This window comes from Mandrillus leucophaeus, unplaced genomic scaffold, assembly GCF_000951045.1.
Source record: "Mandrillus leucophaeus isolate KB7577 unplaced genomic scaffold, Mleu.le_1.0 Scaffold612, whole genome shotgun sequence".
Lineage (NCBI taxonomy): Eukaryota > Metazoa > Chordata > Mammalia > Primates > Cercopithecidae > Mandrillus > Mandrillus leucophaeus.
The window spans coordinates 1,851,507-1,868,480 of NW_012106609.1; the positions used below are offsets into that span (position 1 = coordinate 1,851,507).

The window sequence follows — 16,974 nt, forward strand, 5'->3', positions numbered from 1 at the left end:
ATCTCCTGACCTCGTGATCTGCCTGCCTCGGCCTCCCAAAGTGCTGGGATTATAGGTGTGAGCCACCACGCCTGGCCTTTTTTTTTGGACAGTCTTGCTCTATCGCCCAGGCTGGAGTACAGTGACATGATCTTGGTTCACTGCAACCTCCGCCTCCTGGGTTCAAGTGATTCTCCTGCCTCAGCCTCCTGAGTAGCTGGGACTACAGGCGCCCGCCACCACACCCAACTAATTTTTGTATTTTTAGTAGAGACAGGGTTTCACCATATTGGCCAGGCTGGTCTCGATCTCCTGACCTTGTGATCTGCCCGCCTTGGCATCCCAAAGTGCTGGGATTAGAGGCGCGAGCCACCGTGCCTGGCTGTAACAGTTTTAAAGTGGCTTTCATTACTAATAAAAGGTTAACTGTTATTTTTGCTTTTTAAGACTGAAATTACTAATAAAAGAGAAAAACCAAGAGGCTAACCCATATATTACCATTCTTCTAATTAGAAAGAATTTAAAAATCCTACTACTTTCTAAATGCAGAGATCCTCAAATTATTACTCAGAAAAGAAAAAAATTCTTACTCTGAAAAAATAACACTCCATATCAAGCTGTTGGTTCTATATGCAAATGCATTAATCATCTTTACTGTTTAAACAGCTTGTTTTCTTAAGAGGAAGATATACAAACATACTAATATCTTTATTTGATTCTTTATCAAATGTTTGCTTCTTACATTCAGGCCTCTCAGCACATGAAATAACTGAAACATTTATCTTATACTTGTGTCAGATAATTCCAATGTGAAGTATTTTTTGTCTGATTCTCTTCATGGTTGTTTTCACAAGTGATATTTTTGCTGTGAGCTCACTTTGCTTAAGATTTTACTTGTGGAAAATTCTTTAAGGCAAGTTCCTTCAGAAGAGACTTGGATTTGATTTTGTTAGGTGGTTGGGGATATCACCATTATAGAACACTTAATCAAAATCTCAACTTTTTTTCTTTCTTTTTTACCATCAAAATAGTATGAATTCAGGTGAAAACCTACGCAAAAGCTAAGTCATAGTTATAAATTTTCATGGGAGATTTATTTTTCCCCATTTTAATCAATGATACATTTTAAGACAGACTCTTTTCCTTATAATCCCCCAGCCCCTGAAGGAAACTGGAGTGGGTTTATTTCTAGTTCACCACTGTGCTGAGAGTAGCTCGTTAGGATTCCAAAATAATCTGAGAGATGTGGCCACCTATGAGACATTCTATCCTGGACGGACCTTGGACTGTACATTAGAAACGATCCTCAAGGTAAAGCAGTTTTCAGTGCTCTTTTTGGCTTTCTTGATCTTACTTTTCATTTAATCCCTAGCCCCCATTTTTCTTTCTGTTTTGCATGGTCATGGATACATTAAAATAAAAAAAAATTTACCCAACATTTTAAGTTGTTTTTAACTTCAAAAGAGTTGTTCACTTTGTGTCTCTAGGTATCATACTGCCAGAATCAAAAGCTACATACTATTACCTTTCAATGATGTTATTCTTTTTTTTTTGTGAGATGGAGTTTTGTTCTTGTTGCCCAGGCTGGAGTGCAATGGCATGATCTTGGCTCACTGCAACCTCTGCCTCCTGGGTTCAAGCGATTCTCCTGCCTCAGCCTCCTCAGTAGCTGGGATTACAGGTGCCCAACACCACATCCGGCTAATGTTTGTTTGTTTGTTTTTTTTTTTTTGAGACAGAGTCTCTCACTCTGTCACTCAGGCTGGAGGGCAGTGGTGTGATCTGAGCTCACTGCAACCTCTACCTCCTGGGTTCAAGTGATTCTCCTGCCTCAGCCTCCTGAGTAGCTGGGACTACAGATGGGTACCACCATGCCCAGCTAATTTTTGTATTCTTAGTAGAGACGGAGTTTCACCATGTTGGCCAGACTGTTCCTGAACCCCTGACCTCAAGTGATCTGCCTGCCTTGGCCTCCCAAAGTGCTGGGATTATAGGCGTGAGCCACCATGCACGGCCTCAATGTTATTCTTTTTAATAGCATGTTACCTATCAGAGCTCTTGTGTCTACTACAGTGATTTTATATAAGAAGTTTTAATCTGTGTGCGTGTGTACATATATATACACACACATAACTATGTGTCTTTTGCTTGAAGATTCTGGCTCTTCCCAAAGAGGTAAATGTATACTTACTCATAAGATAAACCAAGAACTGGTAATAATCATATATTTTATTAAATATTACAATAATTTATATTATACAATAACAGATAATAGTAAATTATTAAATAGTTAAGCAAAGTTATTATTTCAGTAATAACCCTTCTGCCTACAGAAACTCTTACTTACTTTGGAAGGAGAACCATCAGTAATTTTCACCAACTGCCAAAGAATCGAGTAATGGGAACACTGCAGTGCTTGCACGACTATCTGTATCAAATGAAAAAAAATTTTTTTTAATGAAAAATTCAAAAAAAAATGAGATAATCTGTTTGCACTGTGCTAAGATAATATTTATCACAGTTGTTATTTGATAGTATAGCTTCAAGTACAAATTTTTGTATAATTAATGAGAATGTATAAAATATTTGGTTAAAAAGGACAAACCAATATATCAATCTGGAGAATAAAGACACAACATATGGGAATAAATATAGATTGAAATAGCACTATGTTTAAACAAAAATGTAGTGTCATGAATATTTTGCTTAGTCAAATTTTTAAAAGGAGACTGATGAAATTATTTTTATCCAAATTTTATAGTTGAAATAACTGAATCTAAAGTATTTACCCACATTTTATAAGAAAATTTCTACTTGTTTTAAAGAACTTTAATGTGAAAATAGTCACATCAAAAAGTACACTTATGAGTATAAAGCTTAATGAATATAAAGCAAAAAATACCTATGTAACTACCACCCACATCAGGAAATAAAACATTGCTAGCATCTCCTCCCAATATAGCATCTTTTTTCTCCCAAGGGCAACAGTTATTATGGATTATTTGGGAATTGGCATATTTTAATTACCTAAGTCTGCATTCCTAAAGATTTTTATGCATATCATTGAACAATACATAAATGTAATCATACAATATGTATTACTTTGAGTCTTTTTCATTTAACACTTACGTTTCAGATTTATTGATGTTGCACATACCTAGAGTTCATTAGTTTTTAGTTCTGTGTAATATTTAGAATACTGCCTATTCATCTATCATTGATAAACTTTTACACTGCTTTGAGTTTTAGGCCATTATGGATCATATTGCGATGAACATGCTTATACATGTCTCTTGGTGCACTCTGCATGCATTTTTCTAGGGCAGAGGTTTTCAGAGTTTTTAGTTCTCAGGATCTGTTTGTACTCTTAAAAGTTACTAAGAGTCCAAAAGAGTTTTTCCTTATGTGGGTTATATCTCTCAAAACTATTGTATTAGAAACTAAAACTAAGAAATGTTTATAAAATACTTAATTCACTTAAAAAATTTATTACATAACAAATAATAAAACTTTCTGAAAAGAAATAAACTTTTTCTTTTTTTTTTTGAGACAGGGTCTCACTTTGTCACTCAGGCTAGAGTGCAGTGGTGTGATCACGGCCACTGTGGCCTCAGCCTCGCCGGCTCAGGTGGCCCTCCCACTTCAGCCTCCCAAGTAGCTGGGACTACAGGCATGCACCATCATGTCTGGTTAACTTTTGTATTTTGATTAGAGGCGGGGTTTCGCCATGATGCACAGGCTGGTCTCGAACTCCCAGACTCAAGCAATCCACCTGCCTTGGTGTCCCATACTGCTAGGACTACAGGTCTGAGCCATGGTACCCGATTATCAATAAATTTTCTTTTCTTTTCTTTTCTTTTTTTTTTTTTTTGAGACAGAGTCTTGCTCTGTCGCCCAGGCTGGAGTGCAGTGGCATGATCTCGGCTCACTGCAAACTCCATCTCCCGGGTTCAAACAATTCTCCTACCTCAGCCTCCCGAGCAGCTAGGACTACAGCCGCACGCCCGACTAATTTTTTTGTATTTTAGTAGAGATGGGGTTTTGCCATGTTGCCCAGGCTGGTCTCGAACTTCTGAGATCAGGTGATCCTCCCACCTCTGCCTCCCAAAGTGCTAGGGACCACAGGCGTGAGCCACCGCACCCGGCCCCAGAACAAAATAATTTTTTTTTTTGAGATGAAGTCTCACTTTGTTTCCCAGGCTGGAGTGCAATGGTGCATTCTTGGCTCACTGCAACCTCCGCCTCCCGGGTTCAAGCGATTCTCCTGGCTCAGGTTCCCGAGTAGCTGGGGTTACAGGCGCCCGCCACCATGCCTGGCTAATTTTTGTATTTTTAGTAGAGACAGGGTTTCACCATGTTGGCCAGGCTGGTCTCGAATTGCTGACTTCGTGATCTGCCTGCCTCGGCCTCCCAAAATTTTGGGATTACAGGCGTGAGCCACTGCACCCGGCCTCAAAATAAATTTTCTAAAGGAAAGAATATTTAATAAGAGTAGCACTGTTTTACATTTTTGCAAATCTTTAAGGTCTGTCTTAATAGAAAACAACTGAATTTTCCTGTTTTGGATTATGTTACAATATATTGTTTTCATTGAAGTATACGAAAAAAATCCAATCTCACAAAGTAGTTTGGGAAAAGAAGGTACAGTTTAATAACCTTTATAGGTAACATGAATATTCCTTGCTATGACACCAATACCCCACCTGTACACTTGCAAGAGAATGAGAGTGAAAAAAGGAAATAACATCTTGATCTTATTGTAAAAATAGTTTTGACTTCATGGACCTCTCCTGGAAACCTCCCATGGGTTCCCAGACCGCATTTTGAGAATATCGATATTAAGTATGCTTTATTGCAGTAAGATACATCAAGTATTCAAACAAAAATGTAGTAAAAAACCTATCCAAATTGGAGTTCTCTTTTACATTGTAATCTTTAATCAATCTTACTTTCCTGAATTCTGTTATCTGTCTCTCTGGAAAACAGAGACAAAATCCTATTCCTGACGCTCTAAGACTAGGACTTCTGGATCATACAGTATGTGTATGTATAATGTTATTAGATATTCCCAAACTGTTATCCAAAGTGTATCTACTAGTCATTGACAGTTGCTGTGTCTTCACATTTCTACCAACACTTGATATCAGATTACTTAAGTTTGGAAATTCTATTACATATGAGTAGTGGTTTTAATTTTACATTTCTCTAAATACAACGAGGATGAGCACCTTTTCAGTTTTTTTTTTTTGAGACGGAGTCTTGCACTGTCGCCCAGGCTTTGGATAGGTCTCTTATTGCATTTTTGTACACAAAATGTTTACTACATTTTTTGAATAAATGATGTATCTTTTTGCAATAAAGCATACTTAATATTGATATTCATTTATTTTATTTTATTTTTTGAGATCGAGTCTTGCTGTCCCCCAGGCTAGAGTGCAGTGGCGGGTTAAACGGTTCTCCTGCCTCAGCCTCCTGAGCAGCTGGGATTACAGGCAAGTGCCACCACGCCCGGCTAATTTTTGTATTTTTAGTAGAGACAGGGTTCACCATGTTGGTCAGGCTGGTCTCTAACTCCTGACCTCAGGTGATCCACCTGCCTCGACCTCCCAAAGTGCTGGGATTACAGGTGTGAGCCACCGCGCCCAGCCAGTATTCCATTATTTAATCAGTAAATTTATCTAGTGTCACTATTATCTTCTCCACTTGATAAACTACAAACCATAAAGGTAAACATATGTAGATAATAAGTTAAAAGGGAAATCAATAAGTAGAATGCTGCAGGAACTAGTTGTGAGTTACAGCTGATTTTACTTTTTTTTTTTTTTTTGAGATAGAATCTCACTCTGTCACCCAGGCTAGAGTGCAATGACTCTAGCTCATGTCTTGGCTCAATGTCTTGGCTCACTGCAACCTCCTCCTCCCGGGTTCATGGGATTCTCCTGCCTCAGCCACCTGAGTAGCTGGGACTACAGGCGCTTGCCACCATACCGGGCTAATTTTTGTATTTTCAGTACAGATGGGGTTTCACTATGTTGACTAGGCTGGTCTCGAACTCCTGAGCTTGTGATCCGCCCACCTCAGCCTCCCAAAGTGGGATTACAGGTGTGAGCCACCATGCCCGGCCTAGCTGATTTTACTTTAAAATTTTCAGGTTTCAGGCCAGGCGCAGTGGTTCATGTCTGTAATCCCAGCATTTTGGGAGGCCAAGGCAGGTGGATCACCTAAGGTCAGGAGTTCCACACCAGCCTGGCCAACATGGTGAAACCCCGTCTCTATTAAAAATACAAAAAATTACCGGGCGTGGTGGTACACACCTGTAGTCCAAGCTACTTTGAGGCTGAGACGTGAGAATCACTTTAACCCAGGAGGCGAAGGTTGCAGTGAGTCGAGATCATGCCACTGTACTCCAGCCTGGGTGACAGAGTGAGACTCTGTCTAAAAAAGAAAAAAAATAATAAATTTTAAGGTTTCAGATCACTCAAGCAAAAGATACTTCCAATGTGCCTACTTGAGACTGACAATAACTCTTAAGAATTGGAGGTATGAGGAATAACTGGTCCTGGGTGCAGTGGCTCATGCCTGTAATCCCAGAACTTTGGGAGGCCAAGGTGGGTGGATCACCTGAGGTCAGGAGTTATAGACCAGCCTGGTCAACATGGCAAAACCCTGTCTCTACTAAAAATACAAAAAATTAGCCAAGCATGGTGGCACATGCCTGTATTCCTGGTTACTGGGGAGGCTGAGGCAGGAGAATGATTTGAACCTGGGAGGCAGAGGTTGTATGAGTCAAGATCACACCAATGCACTCCAGCCTGGGCGACAGAGCCTGACTTTAAAAAAAAAAAAAAAAAGCAAAGAAAAAGAAAACAAAAAAGGAAAGAAAAAAGAATTAGAGGAATTTAGAGGTATAAGTGGTGCTGCCTTTGGTGCAACATTAATGAGATCATGGCAGGATTTTATTAAACATAATTAAATGACTGACTCATGTCAGAATGCAGAAAATAGACTATTGGAACACTGTCAAGTTATAAACATTAGTGCTAAACAAATCACCCTACTACACTAGAAGATGTTCAATGGTCCTGAGATACCTTAAGGTAAATTCTAAATTATAATATTAAGTACAATAATAATGAGGTCTGAATGGAAAAGAAAGACAAGATTTTAAAAATTCCCTTGAATTTGAAACCGTATTTGTTAAATTACTAGAAGAGTGATACATAAATTAATAGTAATCAATGAGAAATTAAGCTGGAAAAAAGTAATGTTGAAGAAGAATTGCTTTATTTTGGTTATGTCATTGTCCTACTCATTATAAATATCACTTCCTTTCCTTCTACTTTTCTATTATCCTACACTAGAAATATTTCAGGCTGTTTCATAGTTTTAAAGAAGTTTCTTGTCAGGGGTTATGAGGGAACAGAGACATTTGGTCATCCCATTACCTGTTACAAATAGAGAATTCCCATTCTAATCTGTTTCACACATTGGTATTCCTTTTAAATTTACTTTTAAAGGGACTCCACTGCATTACCTTAAAATAAAAAGCTTGCTCTCATTGACTGGGAAACATTCTGCTTTCTCACAGACATAATTCCATAACAATATAGCTTATCGACACCAAAAGAAAATTCAGAACTTCTCCTATCAAGCTTCACTCTTAGTCATTTTGATATTTTATCCTCCACACCAGCAATGTTATCCTAACTTGTTCAGAAATCATTATTCAGTAACTTTGTCCTTCTGGAGGACAAATGAAACAAGAAACAAGGAATAAAAAATTGCAAAAGGCAAAAGCCACTGTTGCAACCTTGAGTACCATACCCCTTCTGCCTTTGATTAACATTGCTCTGAGCCTGGAGAGGATCATCAAATGACAGCAAGTCATTATTTGTCTGATGACTAATAATTTCTTCCAACCCACCTTCTCCATCCTCCTGTTTCCATGAGGAAATGCTGTTCCTGGGAGGAAACACTAACATGTATTGTACATTTCTAGGTAAATTAACAAGCAGGAGTGCCTTTTCTATCTTCTGTCTGCCAGGACACCAACACTCCAGGAAAACTTTGGTCCCTGAATGACTGGGGAGAGCAATAACACCCTACTTCCCCTAATGATACTTTATGGTTATGGGTATGAGAAATAAATCCCTATGTGTTAAGCCACTGAGATTTTGAAATTAATTGATTATAGCAGCCAGCACTACTTTAATCAAAAAAAATTATTAGCCCCTTAATAGTTCTTTAAAAGAACTATACCTTCGTATCTCTGACTAGCTGGCTGAATCAGTGAGAATCATTCAGCTTGTGGCTAATGACAGATATTGCACATCTTCAAGATTAATTTTATTATTAATGTAAAGTTTCTGGAATGTTTAAGTTTAGAAAACTGAGTTTAAATGGAATAAACTCTGAATTAAGACTAGAGAATAACAGGAAAATAATTATGCATATATGTGTGTGTGTATACATGCATATTATCCACACCTATAGGATATGTTTAAAATCCTAAAAAATCCATGTAATGACAGTGGAAAATCTGGGCTCTTCTATTTTTCTGTTGGCAAGAGACCTTAAATAGAAGGAGGCTCAAACTTTTTAGTGGACAGGTGCATGATAAAAGAGTGAACTAAACTTAATTGTGTCTGACAGCCAGTATTGGTCTATCATTTTTAGACTGGGTTCATAAGAGTGACAATTAACATCCTCTTCAAAATGAGCATTTAGATGCAAATAATCAATATGGTTTTCCCAAAGAGGATATAAGGCTGGCAAATAAATAAACACATGAAAGAACACCTTTTTTTGTTGTTGTTTTTTTCAGACAAAGTCTCACTCTGTTGCCCAGGCTGGAGTACATACAGTGGCATGATCTCGGTTCACTGCAACCTCCCCCTCCCAGGTTCAGGGAATTCTCATGCCTCAGCTTTCTGAGTAGCTAGGATTACAGATGTGTGCTAGCATGACCAGCTAATTTTTGTATTTTTAGTAGAGACGGGGTTTCATCATGTTGGCCAGGCTGATCTCAAACTCCTGGGCTCAAACGATCCTCCTGTCTCGACCTCCCAAAGTGCTGGGATTATAGGCGTGGGACAGTGCATCCAGCCTCAACATCTTTAGTATGAGGAAAAATATATGTTAGGCCAGGTGTGGTGGTTCATGCCTGTAATCCCTGCACTTTGGGAGGCCAAGGTGGGCAGACAGCTTGAGCCCAGGAGTTCAAGACCAGACAGGGTAATGTGGCAAATCCCGTTTCTACTAAAAATACCAAAAATTAGCTGGCTGTGGTAGAAGGTGTCTGTAATCCCAGATCGTGCCACCACACTCCAGCCTAGGCCACAGAATGAGACTCTGTCTCAAAAAAAAAAAAAAAAAAGAGGAAAAAAGGAAAAATATGTTAAAAGCATGATAAGATACCACTATATACTTAGAAGGATGGCTAAAGTAAAAATTATCAAGTACCAATGATGATACACAATAACTGAAGCTCATACATTGTTGGCAGGAATGCAGAATGGTACAGCCACTCTGGAAAACGGTTTGACAGTTTCTAATAAATATATAATTACCATAAAACCTAGCAATTTTACTCCGGGATTTACTTAATAGAAATGAGTACTTATCAATTCAGACAAAAATTTGCATACAAATGTTCATGACAGACTTAGTTGTGACAGGCAAATGCTGGACACAACTCAATATCCTTCAGTGGCCAGATGGATAAAGCAAACTGAAGTATCCACACAGTGGAATATTATTCAGCAGTAAAAAGGAACCAACTTTGACACACAACCTTAATTAATTTCAAAAACATTAATTCCGGGAAGACACTATACTCAGTGAAAGACATTATGCTCTAAACAGTTACATGTTGTATGATTTCATTTATTTGGAAATCTTAGAAAGATGAAACTATCATAATGAAAAATAATCACTGATGTCCATGAGTTTTGGCTAGGGTGAGCATATGACCAAAAGGATGGTATGAAGAAGTCTTCTGGGATGGTGAAACTGTTCTGTATCTTGATGACTACAAAAATCTAAACACATTAAAATTCATAAGACTGTACATAAATAGAAAAATTAGTCAATTTTGCTGTACAACAATTCAAAATAATACGGCAGAGTAAAATTCACTGTAACATTTTTAAGGAAATGTTAAGAAATACACAAACACTGATGCAAATCCTCAGTGATACAAAGTAGCAAACAATTCAGTAAAGAGAGAAGATTCATAAATTCTAGGAAATGGGGGATTATCCAATCAATGTACTGTATTATTAGCAGGATACTAGATCCTAAGTTAAAAAACATATATAATTAGAAGCATGAAAAACTCAAGTAAAAAATTCATGCAATAAAAGGTTAACTTCCGTGATTAAAGAATTAAAAGATTTCCCAAAGAATCCATTTCCCAAAGAATGGATTACGAAGCAGGCTAATGCACATTAATTCTTGGCAACTCAAGACTCTGAAATTGTATTGTCAAGCTTACATATAAATTCCAAATATCGGAAACAAGGAAGAGTAAAAAGAAAAATCGTATGTCAACAGTGTGGTGTAGAGATTATATTCTCTTTTTGCAATCTCTCTTTTTTTTTTGAGAGAGGGAGTTTTGCTCTTGTTGCCCAGGCTGGAGCGCAGTTGCGCAATCTCAGATCACTGCAATCTCGGCCTTCCGGGTTCGAGCAATTCTCCTGTCTCAGCCTCCCGAGTAGCTGGGATTATAGGCATGTGCCATCATGCCCAGCTAATTTTGTATTTTTAGTAGAGATAGCATTTTGCCATATTGGCCAGGCTGGTCTCAAACTCCTAACCTCAGGTGGTCCGCATGCCTCAGTCTCCCAAAGTGCTGGGATTACAGGTGTAAGCCACCGCGCCCGGCCTCTTTCATTAATGTTTTATACTTTTCAGCATACATATCTTGCACATACTTTGTTAGATTTATACCTGAATGTTTCATATTTTTGGCGCTATTGTAAATAATACATCTATACATTTCATAATATTTCACTTTTCAATTGTTCATTGCTAAATAATTGTTTTTTATTTTGAGACAGAGTCTCACTCTGTCACCTAGACTGGAGTGCAGTGGTGCGATCTTGGCTCACCGCAACCTCTACCTCCCGGGTTCAAGCCATTCTCATGCCTCAGCCTCTCAAGTATCTGGGATTACAGGTGTATGCCACCATGCTGAGCAATTTTTTGTATTTTTAGTAGAGACAGAGTTTCATCATGTTGGACAAGCTGGTCTCAAACTCCTGACCTCAGGTGATCTGCTAACCTCAGCCTCCCAAAGTGTTGGGATTACAAGCACGAGTCACTGTGCCTGGATTGTATTTTAATTTAAAAAGTATTAGATGGGAGGCTGAGGCAGTAGATCGCTTGAACCCAGGAGCCGGAGGTTGCAGTGAGCCGAGATCGTGCCACTGCACTCCAGCCTGGGCGACAGAGCAAGACTCTATCTCAAAAAAAATAAATAAATAAAAAGCATTAGATGTGCATGGTAAAATATCCAACAGTATAACTGGTGTACGATTCAAATTAACTTTCTTCCCCACTAAAGATCTCTAGTTTTCCACTGAGAAAGCCACTGTCAATAGTTTCTTATGAAACATCTGAAAATAAGTTTCAACTAAATGTATGTATATATAAATCTTCTCATCATCCTTTATCCTGCTGTATTTAACTGGTTCTCTGTATATGAACATGTAGAATGTTTTAAATTTTAAATATTCATAAATGCTACAATGAACATATTTCCACCTATGCCTTTGTACACACATCCAAGTATATATTTATAATCTAAATTCCTGGAACCACAAATCCTCAGAGAACGGTATATCCACTTTCAATTTTGATAGAGAGTTGGCAAAGTAATCCATGCATACAACAGTATTTGAGAGTGGTCAGGTATTTTTTAAAAAACATTATCAGAGTTTCTCATGCATACACATAGTTGAGAATTACTATAACAGAACCTAGAATGGAGAGAGGGTGAAACTGAGGTTACTAAAACAGAAAGGTTCTGATGTGAACCTCAAAAGAAAGTACTAGGTTGGTGCAAAAGTAATTGCGTTTTTTTTGCCATTAAAAGTAATGGCAAAAACCGCAATTACTTTTGCACCAACCTGTAAGGGCTTAAACTAAGGATATGGTAGTAGGGCTAAAAGAGTATGGCAAGAAGATATTCAGAGGGTAGAATTTATAAAAAACAACCAAGAGCCTCATGAGATTAAGGATTGCTTGTAGCACACCATTATATCCTCAGGACTTGGCACCCAAATGCATTTTTTGGTGAATAATGACAAGGTAAACAGCAAGTAGAATGTAAAGTGTGTGTGCTGATGAAGAAAAGGGAGGCATTAACCTAGATTCGTGTCTTTTTGACTTAGGAGTCTAGACAGATAAAAAATGGATAGAAGAATACTAAAAGGTTTTGATACAGTATGACCAAGGAATAATCAGAAGTACGTAACTAAAATAATTTATAAGCTCAGTCATGGAAATAAGTGTGTAGTCTTCTAAGAAAAGCATTACTCTATCAACATAAAAAAAACATAAATAATAAGTCACAAGCCAGGCATAGTGCCTCACACCTGTAATCCCAGCACTTTGGGAGGCTGAGGTAGGTGGATCACCTGAGGTCAGGAGTTTGAGACCAGCCTGGCCAACATGGTGAAACCCTGTTTCTACTAAAAATATAAAAATTGGCTGGCCATGGTAGAGGGCACTGTAGTCCCAGCTACTCGGGAGGCAGAGGCAGGAGAATTGGTTGAACCTGGAGGCAGAGGTTGCAGTGAGCCAAGATCGCACCACTACTCTCCAGCCTGGGTGACAGCGCAAGACTCCGTCTCCAAAACACAAATTAAAATAAAAGTAAATAAATAATAAGTCACAATCCATCCAAAAACCAATAACCGCTATTGGCTTAAATGTGACTACTTTTTTTTTTTTCTTTGAGACACTCTCACCCAGGCTGGAGTGCAGAGGCACGATCTCGGCTCACCGCATACTCTGCCTCCCAGGTACAAGTGATTCTTCCACCTCAGTCTCCCGAGTAGCTGGGATTACAGGAGCATGCCACTATGCTCAGCTAATTTTTGTATTTTTAGTATAGATGGGGTTTTGCCATGTTGCCCAGGCTGGTCTCAAACTCCTGGCCTGAAGTCATCCACCTGCCTTAGCCTCCCAACATGCTAGGATTACAGCTGTGAGTCACTGTGCCCAGCCAAAATGTGACCACATTGAAACTCACCCCCTACATTACATTCAGTCTGAAGAATGTGTTCATGTCTAGTTCATGATGATGTATTAAATACTGGCATCTAATCTCTCCCCATAATTGCCACTAAAACACATAAAAAGATATCCGAAAAAAGATAAATACAGCTAGGTGTTGTGGCTCATGACTGTAATACCAGTATTTGGGTTGGCAGTGGTGGGAGGATCCCATGTGAGCCCAGGAGTTCCAAACCAGCCTGGGCAACACAGTGAGACCCCATCTCTATGAAATATGTCTTTTAAAAAATGAGCTGGGGTGTGGTGGCTTAGACCTGTGGTCCCAGCTCCTTGGGAGGCTGAGGGCCTGGGAGGTAGAGGATGTGGTGAACTGTGATTGTGCCACTGCCCTCCAACCTGTGCAACAGGGCAAGTCCTTGTCTAAGAAAAAAAAAAAGTAAATAAATAAATACAAAAAATAAGAGTTTGCTGGCCGAGCATGGTGGCTCACGCCTGGAATCCCAGAACTTTGGGAGGCCAAGGCAGGCAGATGACCTGAGGTCAGGAGTTCAAGACCAGCCTGGCCAACATGGTGAAACCTTCTCTCTACCAAAAATACAAAAATTATCTGGGTGTGGTGGCAGGCTCCTGTAATCCCAGCTACTTGGGAAGCTGAGGCAGGAGAATTGCTTGAACCTGGGAAGTGGAGGTTGCCTGCAGTGAGCTGAGATCACACTACTACACTCCAGCCTGGGCGACAAAGCAAGACTCTGTTTTAAAATAAAAAGTTTGCCATAACGCCAACATTAGAAGACATGGGTAAAGTGGAAGAGCAGTGCAAGCTATCATAAACAACACATTAGTAGCAGAAAATGGGAAGAGACAATGAAAAAAATTTAAAAACCTGGATTTGAGTGGTGTGCCATAGCTATGTGACCTAAGGCTATTTAATATCTTTGGTTTCATCACCAACAAAATGAAAATGATATTTTGAAACAAATGTAAAGACTTAAAATGAAACAAATGTAAAAACTTAAAAAGACTTAAATGTAAAAGACTTAAAGTCACCAGCCTTGTGGCTCCCTCCTGTAATCCCAGCACTTTGGGAGGCCAAGGTGGGTGGATCACTTGAGGTCAGGAGCTTGAGACCAGCCTGTCAACATAGTGAAATTTCATCTCTACTAAAAATGCAAAAATTAGCTGGGCACGGTGCACATGCCTGTCATCCCAGCTATTTGGGGAGGCTGAGGCATGAGAATCTCTTGAAAATACAAAAATTAGCTGGGCACAGTGGCATATGCCTGTCATCCCAGCTACCTGGGAGGCTGAAGCATGGGAACTGTTTGAACCCAGGAGGTGGAGGTTGCGGTGAGCTGAGATCACTGCACTCGAGCTTGGGCAGGCAAGGGGAGAGTTTAAAATAGTACCTAGTAAATAATAAGAGCAAAATAAAAGTTTTCTATCCTGATGACTTGAGAGGCCCAAAGTTAGTGATATATGATTACACTTCATTTTCATGGGTGTAGTCACACAATTTTGTTCTATAGCAAATACTATTTACAAAAACACCTATAAATGCTCGATTGGTTTTCCATTTTTAGAATCTACTGAGGGTTGTAGAAACTATAAAGCAGAAAATTAGTATTTTTCCAGAAAATTAATATTTCATCTTCCAAATGGTTTCATGAAAAAAATAAAATAAAAAAATTATTTTTCTTAGAGGTCATCTGAGATGACATTTAAATTTAAAACTATACCAACAGAAAATAGGAACAAAGTCACAGAATAGAAATAATTTAAATATATCTTGACTTTATCCTACAAAAGTGGGCATAAGAGATATTACAATAAATTCTGAAATGCGTGCTTTTCACAAGCTAATGATTATTGTTGTTACAGAACTGCAGTAACTTACAGTACTTTTCACAGATTAAAAATAATTCATTAGCACAAAAAAGGTCAGGCTTGGTGGCTCATGCCTGTAATCCCAGCACTTTGGGAGGCCAAGGCGGGTGGATCACAAGGTCAGGAGTTCAAGACCAGCCTGTCCAAGATGGTGAAATCCCATCTCTACTAAAAACACAAAAATTAGCTGGGCGTGGTGGTGGGCACCTGTAATCCCAGCTACTTGGGAGACTGAGGCAGAGAATTACTTGAACCTGGGAGGTGGAGGTTGCAGTGAGCAAAGATCACACCAGCCTCCTGAGTAGCTGGGATTACAGGCATGGGCCACGAAGCCTGACCTTTCTAAAGTACATAGGAACTGGATTGAAAGGAATTCCCACTGGCCAAATCTGCTACAATTTGATAACCAAAATAAAAAACAAGAGTACTGATTTAAAACTTCTCAAATAAAACAGGTATCCATGAGTCTACAGTGATACCAATTTTTCTTAAAGGAATTTAAAATTGTAAAAAGTGAATGAGTGAATGAATAAATGAAAGGAGAAAGGAAAGTTCTTCCTTACCATACAGTGCCAACTAAGAAATACAAAATAAACAACAGAGTTAGAAAATCATCATTTTAGTCACTACTCTGTGACCAGGAGAGTAATAACTGAATCAGGCAAGGATCATAAATGGATACTATTATGTCAGAGTCTGATAAGAAACAGAATTATTACATAGTTTTAAAGAATACTTCTACAGCGGCCGGGCGCGGTGGCTCAAGCCTGTAATCCCAGCACTTTGGGAGGCCGAGACGGGCGGATCACGAGGTCACAAGATCAAGACCGTCCTGGCTAACACGGTGAAACCCCGTCTCTACTAAAAAATACAAAAAACTAGCCGGGCAAGGTGGCGGGCGCCTGTAGTCCCAGCTACTCGGGAGGCTGAGGCAGGAGAATGGCGTGAACCCGGGAGGCGGAGCTTGCAGTGAGCTGAGATCCGGCCACTGCACTCCAGCCTGGGTGACAGAGCGAGACTCCGTCTCAAAAAAAAAAAAAAAAAAAAAGAATACTTCTACAGCTCACTTCAGTAATTAAAAAGGACACTAGTAACTACATAGGAGAAACTTGGCAGACCTCACTTTAGTCAGTGATCAGAGTTAATAACATGAATAATGAACAAACTGACATCACATGCCTCCTGATGTGATGCATTGAGGACAAAATATCATTTATGTAGTAGTCCTGCCAAGAAAGTGAAACTAAAATTTAAACATGCAGATCAGGCAAAACTCAAGTAAGAACATTCTGTAAAATAACTAGTCTATACTCTTCAAAATGTCATGAAACATAAAGGCTCAGAAACAATTCCAGATTAAAGGAGACAAAAACAAAATAACAACTAAATGCAATGTATTATTCTGCATTGGGTCCTAGGCTGAAAAAAAACTGTTAAAGGTTCAGGTGGTTGTGGCATTTTTTTTTTTTTTTCTGACCGAATCTCGTTCTATTACCCAGGCTGGAGTCCAGTGGCGCAATCTCGGCTCACTGCAAGGTCCTGTTCTTGGGTTTCTTGGGTTCAAGTGATTCAAGTGCCTCAGTCCCCTAAGTAGCTGGGATTACAGGGACATGCCACCACACCTGGCTAATTTTTGTAGTTTTAGTAGAGACAGGATTTTACCATGTAGGCCAGGCTGGTCTCAAACTCCTGACCTCAAGTGATCTACCCACCTTGGTCTACCCAAGTGCTGGGATTACAGGTATGAGCCACCATGCCTGACCTAATATACATTTTGCATATGCATATTAACATATGTAACACACACATTGTATTTATAATATACTATATATTTGTATATATAATGTATATATACATATATACATATAT

General features: G+C 39.0%; 1 protein-coding gene across 2 annotated transcripts in view; it reads right to left on the reverse strand.

Moving 5' to 3' along the window:
* STAG1 (stromal antigen 1) overlaps positions 1-16,974 on the reverse strand; it is a 306,806-nt gene that overhangs the window by 58,024 nt on the left and 231,808 nt on the right. For both annotated transcript variants that reach the window (XM_012000038.1, XM_012000037.1), the window contains exon 21: positions 2,327-2,407. In XM_012000038.1, the coding sequence (XP_011855428.1) occupies positions 2,327-2,407 (81 nt within the window). The remainder of the gene's footprint in view (positions 1-2,326; positions 2,408-16,974) is intronic.